Source organism: Temnothorax americanus, unplaced genomic scaffold (genome assembly GCF_048541705.1).
Source record: "Temnothorax americanus isolate GAGA-0224 unplaced genomic scaffold, ASM4854170v1 Scaffold2, whole genome shotgun sequence".
NCBI lineage: Eukaryota > Metazoa > Arthropoda > Insecta > Hymenoptera > Formicidae > Temnothorax > Temnothorax americanus.
In genome coordinates this window covers 9,021,052-9,035,673 of record NW_027509338.1, presented here as the reverse complement: position 1 = coordinate 9,035,673, position 14,622 = coordinate 9,021,052, and the positions used below count along the sequence as shown (strand labels likewise).

The window sequence follows — 14,622 nt, the reverse complement described above, 5'->3', positions numbered from 1 at the left end:
TTATTTATTGAGATTAATTGATACAACAACCATTAATGGCAACAACGTAATAAAAATAACCCGAATTCTTCCTTTTTCAGCGACACCTCTCCGACGCGGAATTCGAAGCTGTTCTACAGTGCTCCCGAGCGGAATTCTACAGACTGCCACAGTGGCGTCGTAATGAAATCAAAAGACGTGCCCGTCTCTTTTAATTCACGCCACACAATTTGCTTATTACACATTGCATCGTGTCGCGATTGCGTTACTGCGGTACGGACCGTACATTCCTACTGCGTGGGTAGGTGCATCGCGGAGAAAAAAAAATGTGTTCGACAACCATTGCGAATATCTGCCGGCCGACGTGTGCTCGCAAAAATGAGAGCTTCTCTAGACTAGGGCGCACGCGACCCAGACGCATACTCATACGCACACAACACACATATAATGATGCGGAAGCACTGCCACTTGTCGTCAATTTTTGTCTCGCAGCAACGAATCCACAGGCAGCTTTATCTATGACCCGATCTGTTTAGCGACGTAGTCGTTTTCGAGTTCCATCATTCGGAGCTCTATCGTGACTTGGTTTCATTCATACACGTTGAATACGCAATGACAGTTGATATTAACGTATAGGGGAGAAGATAATCAAATAGAAGAGATTACGATTAAAACTCTTAATACAATTTGCTATTGTAAATAAGAAGTTAATCGAGAAATCGAAAAGCGTGAGGGAGCAGCTAGGAAAGTTTCAAAGTACATAACCGCGTATTCGCTAAATCGCATACATACATATTAACTTTGTGGAAGATTACGACGCAAGGAAAAAAAAACGCTACTCTATGCAGGATTTATCATTATTATTAATTTTTAACTACTATTAATATTATTATTAATATTATATTTTACTATGTGCAACATGAAGAACTAAGAGTAGGTGAGCCCAGCTTGCTGAATGGTGCGATTGCACTGATTAATCGGACGATTTGCGTGTGATTTGTCACTTTTTAACTTACTCTGCGACAAGGATAATTTTATAATGTAGCTTGCGCGCAAATACGATGCCCTTGTGTGAGAAGATATCTCAATTTGTCTTTATCCTTTTAATTATCCGTGATGTATTAACTAAAGAAACGCTCTGCGGTGCGGATTGCGATAGACTTCTATAATCACTCGATCACTCTACATTAGAGTATAAATAAGAAAATCAGGACCAAATTTATAGTTGTGGTGGATCTAGCAATAACATGGAAGGTGTTTTAACACATTTTAATCATACACGGATTTATTGTCACATTCAACTTGTAGCAATTTTCGCAATATTTTAGAAGTGGCATAAGACAAATTTTTTAATCTTATATTCATATCTATTTATTTGGAACGGGTAGTGATTCTTAACATTTTTTAAATGGAAGCGCTTATTTATAATATATACCAAAAAGAAAATTTCTAATATTTGAAACTAAAAAGAGATGCATTTTATGCGGGATGCATAAACCACTCTTATCGCGTATCTCGTTATATTTCATGCTACTCTCAGAATAATATATAAGTGATAATTTCATTAATTATTATTACTAATTAAGCAAAAACTTTAATTTTGTAGATATCGTAGCGATCGTCCTCCACCCTTAAATTAGGTCCTGCACAGAATTAAAAAATTTCGAAGTAATAGATCCAGCAGTTAAGCTAATACTGGACGTACACGCGTCTATTGAATAGAGCAGATTTATGCAAAGCGAATAAAGTTGAATTTTCATATATAGGTGAGAAACTCGACGTATCGAAGTTCCGACTGTTACGCCGTATGATTATTATATATCTAGATGAGTTTACTACGTATTTGGATATGCATGCGTGCAATAAGATTGACACGCTTCGTTCGAACGAAGTCACCGAACTACTTTGCTACCGACGCGCGTGCGACATTTTATCAAATCAGCTGCGTTTTATTATCCACACATTTTGCCCCCTCCCCTCCCTTACCTTAAGTCATGTGCCTAACAAATTAATGTCGTGGGACATTTGTGAGGGAGAGAGGAATCGTTAGTCTTATAAAGCGACCTATACATGCTTTGTGTAAGATTCACAATTCCTACCGAGGCAACACATTCTGGATCCCTTCAAAGCGACGATCCTTTACGACGATCTTTCAAGTATCTTTGGAATCTTTGTGTTGTCTTCGGTAAGCTTCGTCACGAAGAAAATCCGACGTGCTCCATGATCGTTAACACACAATTGAATGATTATTTCGTTACCTCGATGTCGTTTGAGATCGACATCGCTGTAATATCTCTTTCTTTTCTTTTTTTCTTATAAATATACTTTGCTCGTGTAAAATGTATTCGTGTAATTCTTTTTTATTTTGTTCTTATTATATGTAAGTCTCGCGTCGGGTCCTATTGATTTTGTGTACAATCGCACTCTTGATCATGGCGCACCGTTGTTGTCCCCACTGTGCAATGCGAACCAATGTATGTTTCTGTTGTATAGAGCACATTGCTTCCGCTAGTCCCTAAAGTTAAATAAATGCAAAACATACGAAAAAAGCTAACACGTTGCTGCCATTATTGCATTAATGACCGAGCAGCTTATATCCCGCAACAAAGACTACACGCACAAGTCTTCCGTTCCTTGATCTGTTTCATGTAGATCCGTGGGGAAAGATTCCCATTTGCTCGCAGGTGTTTGCTGGCATCGTTCTCCGGTAAAAGCAATCCGTCTAAAGGTAATTCAAAGGAACTACCGCAGAACATAAAACTTGGAGCTTTCTAACTCGCTACAGCCTGCTGTGAAAGATTCACATGTTAAATCACGAATAGAAGCGCTGCAGGGTGCAAGACTAATGTGGAATTACTTTTTCGCGAAGGATTACGAAACCCTCCAGCACACTGGAGAGCGGCTCATATTGGTCCGACACTAATTCCGCCTTTTCGCCCGCGCACAGCAACACTGGTGTGGTTTGTACATGACCACCGACAATGGATTTTGGATTACCTGCTTTCCCTACAACGTCCACGCTTTGACCGACTCTCACTGACACCGGCAAATTCTGTGAAGTATTGGGAAAACATGATTTCTAAGCCTAGAATATCTATATATCTTATAATCTGGGCAATCTGAAATTTGGATAATCCCTTTGCACACCTTAAGATTTTCATCCACGGTGACTAGCCACCTTGGCTCCATTGCGACCGCCAAGCAGTACATTAAATAGTGAGACTGAGATAATATAAGATTCCTGCAGTCTAAACACGCAACCAGAACAACCATCAGACCAGCCAGGGCGGTGTAGTCTAAAACTTTCGAACCATACCGCAAGGGTGATAAAGATAAAGTGCCCTGAAAGGAAAAATATAATAGTGCAACTGGAATAGAACGATTAACTTTTATTCTACATTTAAAGAGAGGGGAGAGCTGATTTGTCAGAACATTTGTTGCTTTATTGATATCGTTATCATCCGTTTGTTTATTAACTACATAATTATAAGCACCCTTATCGAAGCCATCTTATCAAGACCTTTACCTTGCCCAGGTGTACTAAACCCTGAGAAATGCGTACGAGGAACAGGTGTGACGGATTCTTCGCGTAATAAGCCGCCAGCTGTCTCAACATCGTCGCCAGTCGTGCGTTGTTGGTACCGGCGCCTACCAGGCCGAGGGCGAAGATCGCATTCAGGGCGACCTCGGCGTCGTGGTCGTGGCTGTACTTGTTTAACACGTCCAAGACCGCTGGATCGGCGTTTGACAGAGAAGATAAGGCCAACGCGAGGGGCATAGCGCGTCGCGCTGGCGTTGGACCATATCTTCCGACCTACATTTGTTAGACAGCGTAATAATGGTGAGGATTCAGGGAACAAAGAGCGGTTCCCATAATAAATATTAGTTGACTACACTTTTAACTGATCTTCCGCTCCTAGTTCTATCCCATAAAGAGACAGAGACGATAAGTCTCTTAAATTGCAGTATGAATGAACTATAGGAGCTCATAAATATTAATTAAGATGAATTGAGATTTTAATGTTCCTTTATCCCCTTCCTGCTCTAGTTAGGAACATCCCCATAAATATCCATCACGGTTTATTGAGGAGTCGTGCGGACTTATTTCCTGACCTGACCAAAGATCCTCGAGTTTTCTTTTCCTTCTCCAAGTCCCACTACACCTACTCCAAGAGATGCTATAGCCTGCGGTGTTCCAACGTCCCTGAAATTAATATATGTCACTGATTATCTTTTTGATCATAAATTAATTATTTAGCATTAAGTGTGCAATAACGCATCCAACAACAAAATTTTTCTCTCAAACTGCATCTATTAAAGAGTTAATTTATTTATTTACGTTTTTATATTGCTATTAATATTTTATTTAACATTTTTTACTTTCACTTTTACCAGTGACACACTTACTTAGCAGAATCTTCGGTTTGACTGTTGTTTTTTTTATTCTTTTCCACTTTGGTAGAGCTACTTTGTGGTCTTCTTTGATCGCAGCAGCTTGGTATCGGGGTATTGTCGGGTGTCGTTTTCGCGCTCGTCACTTCCTCGGTCGCTTCCGAGCAGATTCTTAAGAGTTCTTGCACTATCAATACATCGCCAGTACCCGCGTACGCGCAAATCTAACAGAATCGCTTTTATCAAGTTTGAATTATATGAAATATTACGACACGCTTTTCGTGAAAATTACGCGAGTCGAACAGCAACTTTTGCTACTTTTGGCTGTAAGAAATTTTTCACGAAAATATTTTTGAAAAAATCGTATAGCAATTTAATTTTACTTGTAGCATAGTTTGCGAAGCAAAGTTGTATGGTTCCGGCAGAGCTTCGAGCGCTGCGGATGGCGTTTCTATGGCATCCCGGGTTCCCATATAAATCATTCCTAGAGCTAGCGCCAAAAATCTGCGTGAAAAAGAAATGATTCCTATATATATCGCACGCTATATATTCGCTTCCTTGTATATTGGCGTACACTTTATATATAACATTATGTATGTATAATAGTTACTTTCTCACATTGTTCATAAACATAATTATACCTGGAATGCGTGACAACGAGTTCCTTCATCGACAGTCCCAGTAATTTCAACAGGATAGCCGAAGATACATCGGAGTTCCCCGAGCCTACATTTACAAGGCCCAAGGAGATGGCGATCAGCGACAACACTTGTATATTATCTGAAAAAAATTCGTAGCTGAATATGGCAACTAATTATTTTTATCCTTTCTTGAGCAAGGAATTTTAATTCAAGCCATACAAATATAAAATAATAATAATACGTTATAAGAAAGAAATGATATAATTTGAAACATCTAAAAGATTATCTTCAATTTTATAGTTTCTAATTTATTTCATTATTGAAGAAGAATTAAATTTTCTTTTTCTGAGGCAAACTTATTGGAATAAAAAATTGCACTCACATATACATCGACTATAATATTATGTTACTTGCCTTGCTCATCGGTTAAAGCTCCAGAAAGAAGTTCGGTGACATCTTTTCTTCTAGACCCAGCGTAAGCCAGACCCAATCCCATGATAGCTCCAATGCGAAGGATCTGGCTGTTCGACTTCACGTACTCGCTAAGAAGCGCCAAAGCTGGATCACATTCATTACGAATTCCACAATTTACTAGTCCGATTGCTAGCAAAGCACCGGATTTCACGTAGTCTTCGTTCGTGTAAAGATATCTACGCGAAGAACAAAAGCGTCAATAAAAAAAAAGCAAGATAAATTATAATCACACGTTTTCCTCAATCAATGATTCATCATTGTCTTATTACGTCTTCTTCTTTTAAAGTAATATTTAAAATATTAATACTTATTCACGATACTATTTTTCTGCTTGGAATTTAAACTTACTTGTCGATAGGAATTAATCCACCGTCGACATCCCACATGTGTATCAGGCCCAGAGACGCGGTAGCCGATAACATTCCGTGTTCCTGAAAAAGAAAGACTACATATTTTTATTAAAATATTATAAAATTCAGTATATAATTATATATATATATATATATATCTAAGTATTATAATTTTTAGAAGTTAATCAGCGCTAATTAAGATATTCTTTGCAGATTATTTAGAAAATAATTAAACCTTGTTTTTATACACCCAACAATCGGATGTGTTCGCCATCAGCTTGTCCTGACCAAAACCCGCGTGCACAAAACCGGAAACAAAGCTCGCCGCTAAATTCGCCCTAGCCGAATCGTGCTCCATTTGTCTAAACCCGCTCACCAACCAGCTCTTGTAGATATCCTCCGGGAGCTTTGGCTCGAGTATGTCAAGCTCTCTGGCAAGAATTTGGAAGTGGGTGTTCACGTGGCCATTGCTAAGGATCATCTCGACATCCTTAGCGTCATTCCCATGATATTCTGTCCTCAGAGGTTGATCCTATTTAGAAAACAGGATAATATTTTAGTCTGAATCCTATTTTGTGAAGTTGCACGAATTTTGTCTAATCAACGAAATTAAAAAGTTGATTTTATAATTATGCGAATTATTTCTTTTTTTTTTATTTCGACTTATAACATTAAATTTTTGCAAAGAGCAATAAAAGATGCAGTCACTGTTGCATTAAGAGGGCAAAATAGAAAGACGTAAATGTAAATTATATCATTATCGTCTGCTATTCAATTTGATTAAGTTATCGTTTGCGGAAGTAATTATGGAAGTTGAATTATTTATTACTGTTTATATTATACATTTACATATTATTCTTAACATTGATCTGTATACCGATCGATATGTGCTGTTCTATTTTTTGCCCTGTTATGACGTAACCAAATGCTATGTAGATATTATGCAAGGATGAGTTACTTGTAGACGAGCGAGGATAAAGGCTAGTTGATTCCTCGTCAAAGAGTCGGGGCAGGCTGCAAAGCACTTGAAAACAAGTTCTGAATTTGCAAGTTGCAGCGCTACCAAAAGTGCTCTTGTATACTCATTAAACTTTAGATATTGCTCCGTGGCAAACTCTAATATTTGTCTTCTCTCCGTATCCTCGCTAAAGAATACATGTAGGTAGGAATAATTTAACAAGGAAATCAGCGATGCAAATACAAGTCAGAAAGTGGATTACGCTGCTTATTGAATAGTATAAAATATTTCTTTAATCGTGTTTTATTAAGAAAATTATATTGCAAACATTAAATCACAAAGTTTAAAAAGATTATATTTGGAATAGATGTATATTTTAATCTATGCACGATAATTTATTTCTAAGAATTATTAGATTCGTTATTATTTAAAAAAGTAAGACAAGTTTGGTTTTAATAGTAATATTATTCAACCGCATTACCTGTAGGCTGCGCAGTTAATTAAATAATGGCACACTCGCGCAGAATTTGTAGGCTCTAGATATTCCGCGAGGAAATTTAGCTCGTCGATCTCCAAACACAGATCGCACGCTTGTATTTCCGCATTATGTCTCATGTCGAACGCGATGATACTCTTGATCAACGGTGTAAGACGCTTTCTAGTACGAGAGATGCGCGGTTACTTTATATTGTTCTCATTATCTCTCGATCTCAATGTAAATATAAGGCTAAGCATTAGGAATATGTGAAATGTTAATTAAAATGTTATCTAAATTCTTATCACAGATTACCACGACATCATAAAAAAGTTATAGTCGTTAATATATAATATTTAAAAATATTTTAAAATATACTTACCTGACCTCACGCTCCTCCTTGATCGGCACGTTCGTCCATTCGTCGACGATTTCTGCCTCGAGTTGCCTTACGTATTCATGGCCCCATTCCCCAGGCTTATCCACGGCCCCTTTGATGCAGAAATCCAGACAGTCCCTGGATCCTGGAGCAGCTCCAGCGAGAGCGAGTACACTCAGAATTTCCGCAAAGCGTATCTTCGCCTCTTCCCGCTTGAGCCCTCCGTACGCGCTCCTCAAGCTCGAATAAAAATTTCTCAAGTATTTGAGAGGCTTCGGGACGGAAGTCATCGAAGTCGTGGACGTACGTATCAGCATTCTCAGGTGGTTCAATGACAACAACATTGCTGTCTCATCCTCACCCTGATAAATAATATTACAATACATTCCAGTTTCCTTCTAAGGAAGATAGCAATTTTTTTTTTAATTATCAAAAATAAGAGTCTAAGATAAATTTTAGACCCATTTATTAACAATTCGTTTTCTTCTTTGTTTTATAAGTAACATATAAAAATTGTAAATTGTCGAAATATATTTACCTTCAATACATCGACCGCTTGTTGCAATTCCTCCTGCAATCTCTTATCTTCTTCGTTCTGCGTAAGAAATAGAATGATATTAATACAAAATATTCAATTTTTAATACAAATTGACATTTAAATCAATTCACAAATAATATTTTCTTGACGTTTTATTATATTTTGCAATTTGTAGCTAATGTTACGCGCTTACTATCTCGCTTTCCTTATCTTGATTGCGTTGACTCATTGTTTTTAAAAGTATTCTCGTTACGTTAACTAAATGTTTATTACGATTCAACAACGCTGAATCGGACGATTGAAAGAATAATTAATTAATACGTTGTCAAATAAATTTTTCTACCCGTCATACACAACGCACGACTTTTGTTTCGTTATTTTTCAGAGACCGACATATGTGGTGACGATTATTTATTAAGGCTTGCATTTATAGCCGCGTTTCTGCTGTATTGTATGTACATATATGTACGTTATAAATTATCTATAAAAGTCTCATTCATTCATCATATCATGTGCAGCCAGCGCTTATTTGTTAGAAGAATCACTCTTTAATATAATTATGAATTCTTATTATAATTTTGTTTGGCACGCATTAGAATTTGAAAGCAATATCAGAAAAAATAGAAAAAATGATTTCTTATAAAATATTAAAATGTTTCATATAATATGTTAATATATATATATATATATATATATTGAGACAATATTAAATTAATAATTTGTAATACCTCTCTTTAATAAGTTATTAAAATGAAAAAATGCATCGCTCGCTTAAAAATAATATTACTTATTAAAATAATATTAAAAATAATATTACAATACTAGCTTTTAAGTCCGCCGCGCTACGCATCATATAATTCGATGCCTACATATCAATCAAATAGAAAATTAATAGCGAATTAACTCTAGTAGTTCGCGGTCAGACAGACAGACAGACACCAGACACTTATAATATATATATATAATAGACTAGTCATATAATTAACTTAGAAACTTTACGTAAATAAACCAATTATAAAACAACTAGTCTCTCATCCGTAAACTATGCTGCAAAATTAATTATTCATGCTTTTTGCTACATCAGCATACATAATGCTAGAAAAATCTTGATAAAATGTAAATAGAAGAATCGTGTTAGAGTCGTATGGAGATTTTTGACTTTCGCTTCAGGCAACAGCAATACCATAAAAAGAATACTAATGATGCAGAAACTTTCGACTATCCAGAAGATGACGAACATGCCACTGAACGTCTCTTCAAGATTGACGGAGAATTTGACGACAGTGAAAGACAAGCACCAGCAGAAGAAAACCATTATACTGGAAGCCTTATTGCATCCGATGCAATACTACCGTGTTTGCTCGGAAATGCGTAATATTATAGTGTTGTGTGTTTATCTTTATCTGATCTACAGAGAGAATCGTGCGAGCTCCGCGAATGGCAATCTCAAATCGCCATTCGACTTTCTATCTCGAGAAAAAAATTAGAAGCAGACGTCAGTCCACTGTAAGCTGTTGCTTGAACATTTTTATATACAACACAGAATTTTTGAGAATTTTTTCAAATCTTTTCGAAGCGATTTTCCATAATAACAAAAATCACGTCGAAAAAATCTAGTATTACGTCCAGTTGCATCATCTGTAGGTAATTAAATAATTTAACGACAGTTTTGTTATCGTTATATTTGCGTTGCGCAACGATAACGATAACGATAACGATAACGACAATATAACGATAACGAAACTGTCGTTAAGAGTTACAAAATAGGCCCACTGTCTTTAAATTATATTTTGTTAACATACTCTTTATTTAATTAATAAATATTTATAATTGTGTAAAACAAATTATTTAAATGTTAGCATGTGCGTACGATTGTATATTGATGGATGATATCTCTGATCATTCATTCATTGATTAAATAAGACATCTCACGCACCGACAATTAAAGCATTTGCAGTGAAATCGACAGGCACTAGGTATATTTGCTTCGGAATTAGCATTTCCTAATTGAAATGTAAGCCGAATGAAAAACATATCACAATTTCCATTGGTCTATAAATATTATTAATCCATCCGGCAAATAGTTTATTAACGCTGGATACGACTGAAAGGAACGTTAATTATTCTTTATTGCAGACTCGCAAACATGTCTGCTTAAATGTAGTTATTCACGATACTTCTTCGTATAATTACGTTGTTATTGCGATTATTATTTCCGCAATTATACTAATTTATTTCTTGTAAAAAGTAATAATTACGTTACTGTTTGCACTATATCCATTAGTTTATGAAATATGTATTCTCGCTCGAATTTGTACTTGCACATTCACTCATTCGTACTTCGTACATACTCATACAGCATACGTGTCCAAAAGTGAGACATAAGACGTCTTTTAAACTTTGGACGTCTGGGCACATTATTCTGTTATATATTTTCCGGTACGATGCTAGAGATACTATTATTGTAATAAGCAAAACATGTTATTGCTTACATGGAAATTTTACTAATTGTAGTACTGATGTCTGATAATTGATTAACGTAACGCGCTTTTCATACTTACTTTTAGATCGAAATTATTTTGTTGTGTCTTATTGTGGAATAATTTTATAGACACTGCATGTAGTCTCAGAGCAAACTATTGTGCAAATAAATTGCTAATAATTATATACATGAATATGATTCGATAAACTTTGTAGCTAAAAATCTACTAATTGCTATAGTTAATTAATTATTCACTTATGGCAGGTCGAAATATTGCTATTGATAATTCTTCGCTTTTATCTTTAAAAAACACTTCCGCAATCACTTTTGTGTATATATATATATATATATATATATATATATGTACTTAATTATTCGGCCATTGTAAGATGATTCTGCAGAAATATTTTAACTTTTTACATTATTGTATTTTATTATTTTATTTATATTAAAATCAAATCTCTCATTTTACGGTCTAAATTATTTTTTACAAATACCTATGTCATTATAAGTACTTTGTCTTCAATTCAGCTTAATCGGCGAATATAATATATATAGCATTTAATTTATTGTATATTATTTGAAGAGATTTATAAAAATTCTAAGAACGTAGTTTGTTTATCATGTACCATTTTGCATACGTAGAGAACTAAGCTGTAGACAGTATAGACTGCACTGCAAAAAACATTCCATCTCAACATACATATTCAAAAAGTTTATTTTTGCATTAAATGTTTACATACTCCTGCTTATTTTCCATGTTCTTAAATTACATCAATTTTAAATTATTATTTTTATAAAACAGGTAAAAAGACATTTTTAGGCAGAAAAAGATTTTTACGGCATGAAAAATATACAGAATATATATACAGATATATAAAAAGTTCCGGGACAGCAAAATATGTAATAAGTTTTATAAAAAAAATATTTTAGGCAAAAGTTGTAGAGTTTAAAAAGTTCTATTTACTCGTCTAAGACCCGGTTTCACCAACGTGATTTAATCTAATCGGTCGATTAAACTCACTCTTCGTCTCTTTCTAGAGGGACAGTTAGAAAGAGACGAAGAGTGAGTTTAATCGACCGATTAGATTAAATCACGTTGGTGAAATTGGGCCATTACCAGTTTGTGATGTTGCCAAGATCAGATCAAGATAACCTTTAATTGCCTATGGCTCATTGCATGCCAAATAGATAACTTTTTTCGGTCAAGTGTGGATTTGATGTTGCGTGCAGTAACATTTTTATATCTGTATATATATTCTGTATATTTTTCATGTCGCGGTAATAAAAATCTTTTTCTGCCTAAAAATGTCTTTTTACCTATGTTTTATAAAAATAATAATTTAAAATTGATGTAATTTAAGAACATGGAAAATAAGCGGGAGTATGTAAACATTTAATGCAAAAGTTAACTTTCTGAATATGTATGTTGAGAGATGGAATGTTTTGCAGTGCAGTCTATACTGTCTACAGCTTAGTTCTTTACGTATGCAAAATGGTACATGATAAACAAACTACGTTCTTAGAATGTTTTTGTAACATTCACGCTTAAAGTAAACTTTTATTAAAGTGATCCAAATAGTGGAACGGTGTTATAATTTCATTCCTGAACCTCTTTTCGCGAATAAAAGAATTTACAGTGCCCGCGAAGCGGCACAATAAAATGCAAATTGAATATTATGTTGCGTAATTTTACGATAAATTTGTACGGTAAAATTACGCTTAAAGTAATTAGACCGTGACAAAACAGTCCAAAATTTTGTATTCTAAATCAACGTGAAAACATCCGACTATTTACGGTTACAGGCTGAAAACTTTTGGATAGTTCTGTTTCTCACACACAGAACAAAAGACTATATTCTATTATTTTTCTCTTCTTCTTTACGTCAAATAATCACGAAAATCGAGGTTTATTTATTATTATATTTCTAAATCTAAACGGTCAATAATTTTTTTTTTTTTTTTTTTTTTACTAGTATTCCTGAAGTATATATATGTATACAAGTATTCCTTCTACTATATATCCGTTTTTCATCATTTTTTTAAGATTCGTTCTAATTATTAAAATTCAGAATATGAGATTTCCGTATGCTTTGTGTATGCGATACATGGAAAAAATGCAATTTTTGATAGCGATTATCTCGCGTTCGGGATATGCGTTCAATTACTTCTAATTTGTACAGACGCGGTAGATACCATATTTATTAACATATAGTAAAGTTTTCAAATATTTCTTATTGTTGAAGAATGCTCGTATTGTAATCGTAATAATTAGGCTGGACAGTCAACGAGGGTCGACAGACACACGAACAAGACGTGATGCGACCGATCGATATAGTTTTAAAATCTTTATTTCTTATTGACTGTGAAGACAGAAGTTTACTGAGCGCTCGCTATTGTCAGACTGACTGTTACGTTGCATATATTACATATTTGTATATTACATCCATCGGTATATGACCTCACACACATACATCGATTTACCTGTGTTAGTAAGTCAACAGACCAAATCTTTACCTTATTTGGGCATATTTATGGATTCTAATTACCTAATTGGTTTTAACACGCGTGTACAAAACAAATGTATATGAGATACCGAGGGAAGGCTGCGTGAGGGAAGTGTCGGAAAAGCACACGTGAATACTCTCACATCGCTAGATTTCGAAATAATAGAATATTTATTCATTTACATTATTTAAAAGATTATAAATATTACTTGTGAGTTAATCGATAAATTCCGCAACACTTATGAATTGCAATTTACGGACTAATTACCTTAACCCTTAAATGCCACACCTCTCAATAATCTCGTAAATGACATGAGGGGTCTAAAAGACCCCAGCATGAAAAATGTCTCCTTACTCCGTGATTTTTTTATCTTTAGTTATGAAAATTTTTTTCAATGTTGTTCAAGGCTTAGAAAAGAGAATAAAATGCTTATATTGTTAAAATTTCAATTTCAACATAGTATAAAAAATTAAGTAAACTGAGTACTGCTAACAATAAGTGTACGAACGGGTAGGTCAATCACTCAACTATCATCAATGGGAGCATGAGCTCCATTTTTAGCAATAACATTTGAAAACATTTTATTCTAAAGGGTCTGGGGTCCGCTGGACCCCACGGGGTATTTAAGGGTTAATATAATATTTTATCGTTCCTGAGCTGAGCGATCTCGAAAATCACCGAGTTTACACTGACCAAACTGTACGGACATGTGTAAATAACAATTACTGATACGATATAGATTTGCGTAAGTAGACCTTTATCCAAAGTGAAATAAGTACAGATATATCACTTATTTTCACTATCGTATTACACTCGTGAAGGAGGAAGTGGCAAGTGATATGTGTGGGGATGGGATAATGTATATAAATTGATAGTGACACAGATATATAAACACTGTAACATTGCGGAAGTTCTCTTTTATTTTCACTTCAATTGCGTACGTCGCGTTTCTGACCGTGAATCAGTCGGTTCAACTTTAATTCCGAATCTAATTTGAACTTAAATTTTGTGCACGTCGTTTGCACTAAAAACCACAAAGAGCTAATAAGTAATTGAGAGCCTCAACCTTCTGCGAAGTCACAAAGTCCCGGAATCATCTCAGAATCCAGTCAAATTAAACCTTCTACAAGACCTACAGACCTTAATTCAATAAAGTAGTAAGTATAATATAATAATAATGAGTCTTTATTATATTTCCTTTTTTTTTTGTTCTCTTTCTAAAGAAGACCACCGCGGACTCTCGAACTCATTTTCTTTTTTTATTAATACGATTTACAACTTCTTTGCTTCTCTATCACGGGTTAGTTGATTGACATCAGCGTCCAGAGCGTTTTTGGTTTTTCGCGGATTATCTGACAATGAGTAGATAACATTAGCGACAATATCCATAACGTTTCCATTTTTGTTCAAACCCTAATCTTGAAGCTTACTCCGTCTACTTTACAG

General features: G+C 34.9%; 3 protein-coding genes across 15 annotated transcripts in view; 2 read left to right on the top strand and 1 right to left on the bottom strand.

Moving 5' to 3' along the window:
• Nucleotides 1-1,411, top strand: part of Unc-115a (actin binding LIM protein Uncoordinated 115a) — a 28,302-nt gene extending 26,891 nt beyond the window's left edge. For all 10 annotated transcript variants that reach the window (XM_077405472.1, XM_077405479.1, XM_077405478.1 and 7 more), the window contains one exon: nt 81-1,411. In XM_077405472.1, the coding sequence (XP_077261598.1) occupies nt 81-194 (114 nt within the window). In that variant the 3' untranslated portion in view covers nt 195-1,411. The remainder of the gene's footprint in view (nt 1-80) is intronic.
• LOC143897122 (26S proteasome non-ATPase regulatory subunit 2) overlaps nt 473-14,622 on the bottom strand; it is a 14,458-nt gene continuing 308 nt past the window's right edge. The window contains exons 1-16 of one of the 4 annotated variants that reach the window (XM_077405463.1): nt 9,370-9,932; nt 8,187-8,243; nt 7,652-8,010; nt 7,276-7,452; nt 6,795-6,981; nt 6,072-6,368; nt 5,835-5,917; nt 5,427-5,662; nt 5,013-5,151; nt 4,755-4,875; nt 4,387-4,595; nt 4,093-4,183; nt 3,506-3,793; nt 3,127-3,321; nt 2,837-3,031; nt 473-2,765 (exon numbers count right to left, since the gene is read on the bottom strand). In XM_077405463.1, the coding sequence (XP_077261589.1) occupies nt 2,751-2,765; nt 2,837-3,031; nt 3,127-3,321; nt 3,506-3,793; nt 4,093-4,183; nt 4,387-4,595; nt 4,755-4,875; nt 5,013-5,151; nt 5,427-5,662; nt 5,835-5,917; nt 6,072-6,368; nt 6,795-6,981; nt 7,276-7,452; nt 7,652-8,010; nt 8,187-8,243; nt 9,370-9,501 (2,781 nt within the window). In that variant the 5' untranslated portion in view covers nt 9,502-9,932 and the 3' untranslated portion in view covers nt 473-2,750. Of the gene's footprint in view, nt 2,769-2,836; nt 3,032-3,126; nt 3,322-3,505; nt 3,794-4,092; nt 4,184-4,386; nt 4,596-4,754; nt 4,876-5,012; nt 5,152-5,426; nt 5,663-5,834; nt 5,918-6,071; nt 6,369-6,794; nt 6,982-7,275; nt 7,453-7,651; nt 8,011-8,186; nt 8,244-9,369; nt 9,933-14,622 lie in introns of those variants that run through there. The other 3 variants (XM_077405462.1, XM_077405465.1, XM_077405464.1) reach the window with 3 other exon arrangements.
• Nucleotides 14,073-14,622, top strand: part of LOC143897124 (nose resistant to fluoxetine protein 6-like) — an 8,371-nt gene continuing 7,821 nt past the window's right edge. Inside the window, exon 1 of the mRNA XM_077405480.1 lies at nt 14,073-14,333. The gene's annotated coding sequence lies outside the window, so the exon portion shown is untranslated. The remainder of the gene's footprint in view (nt 14,334-14,622) is intronic.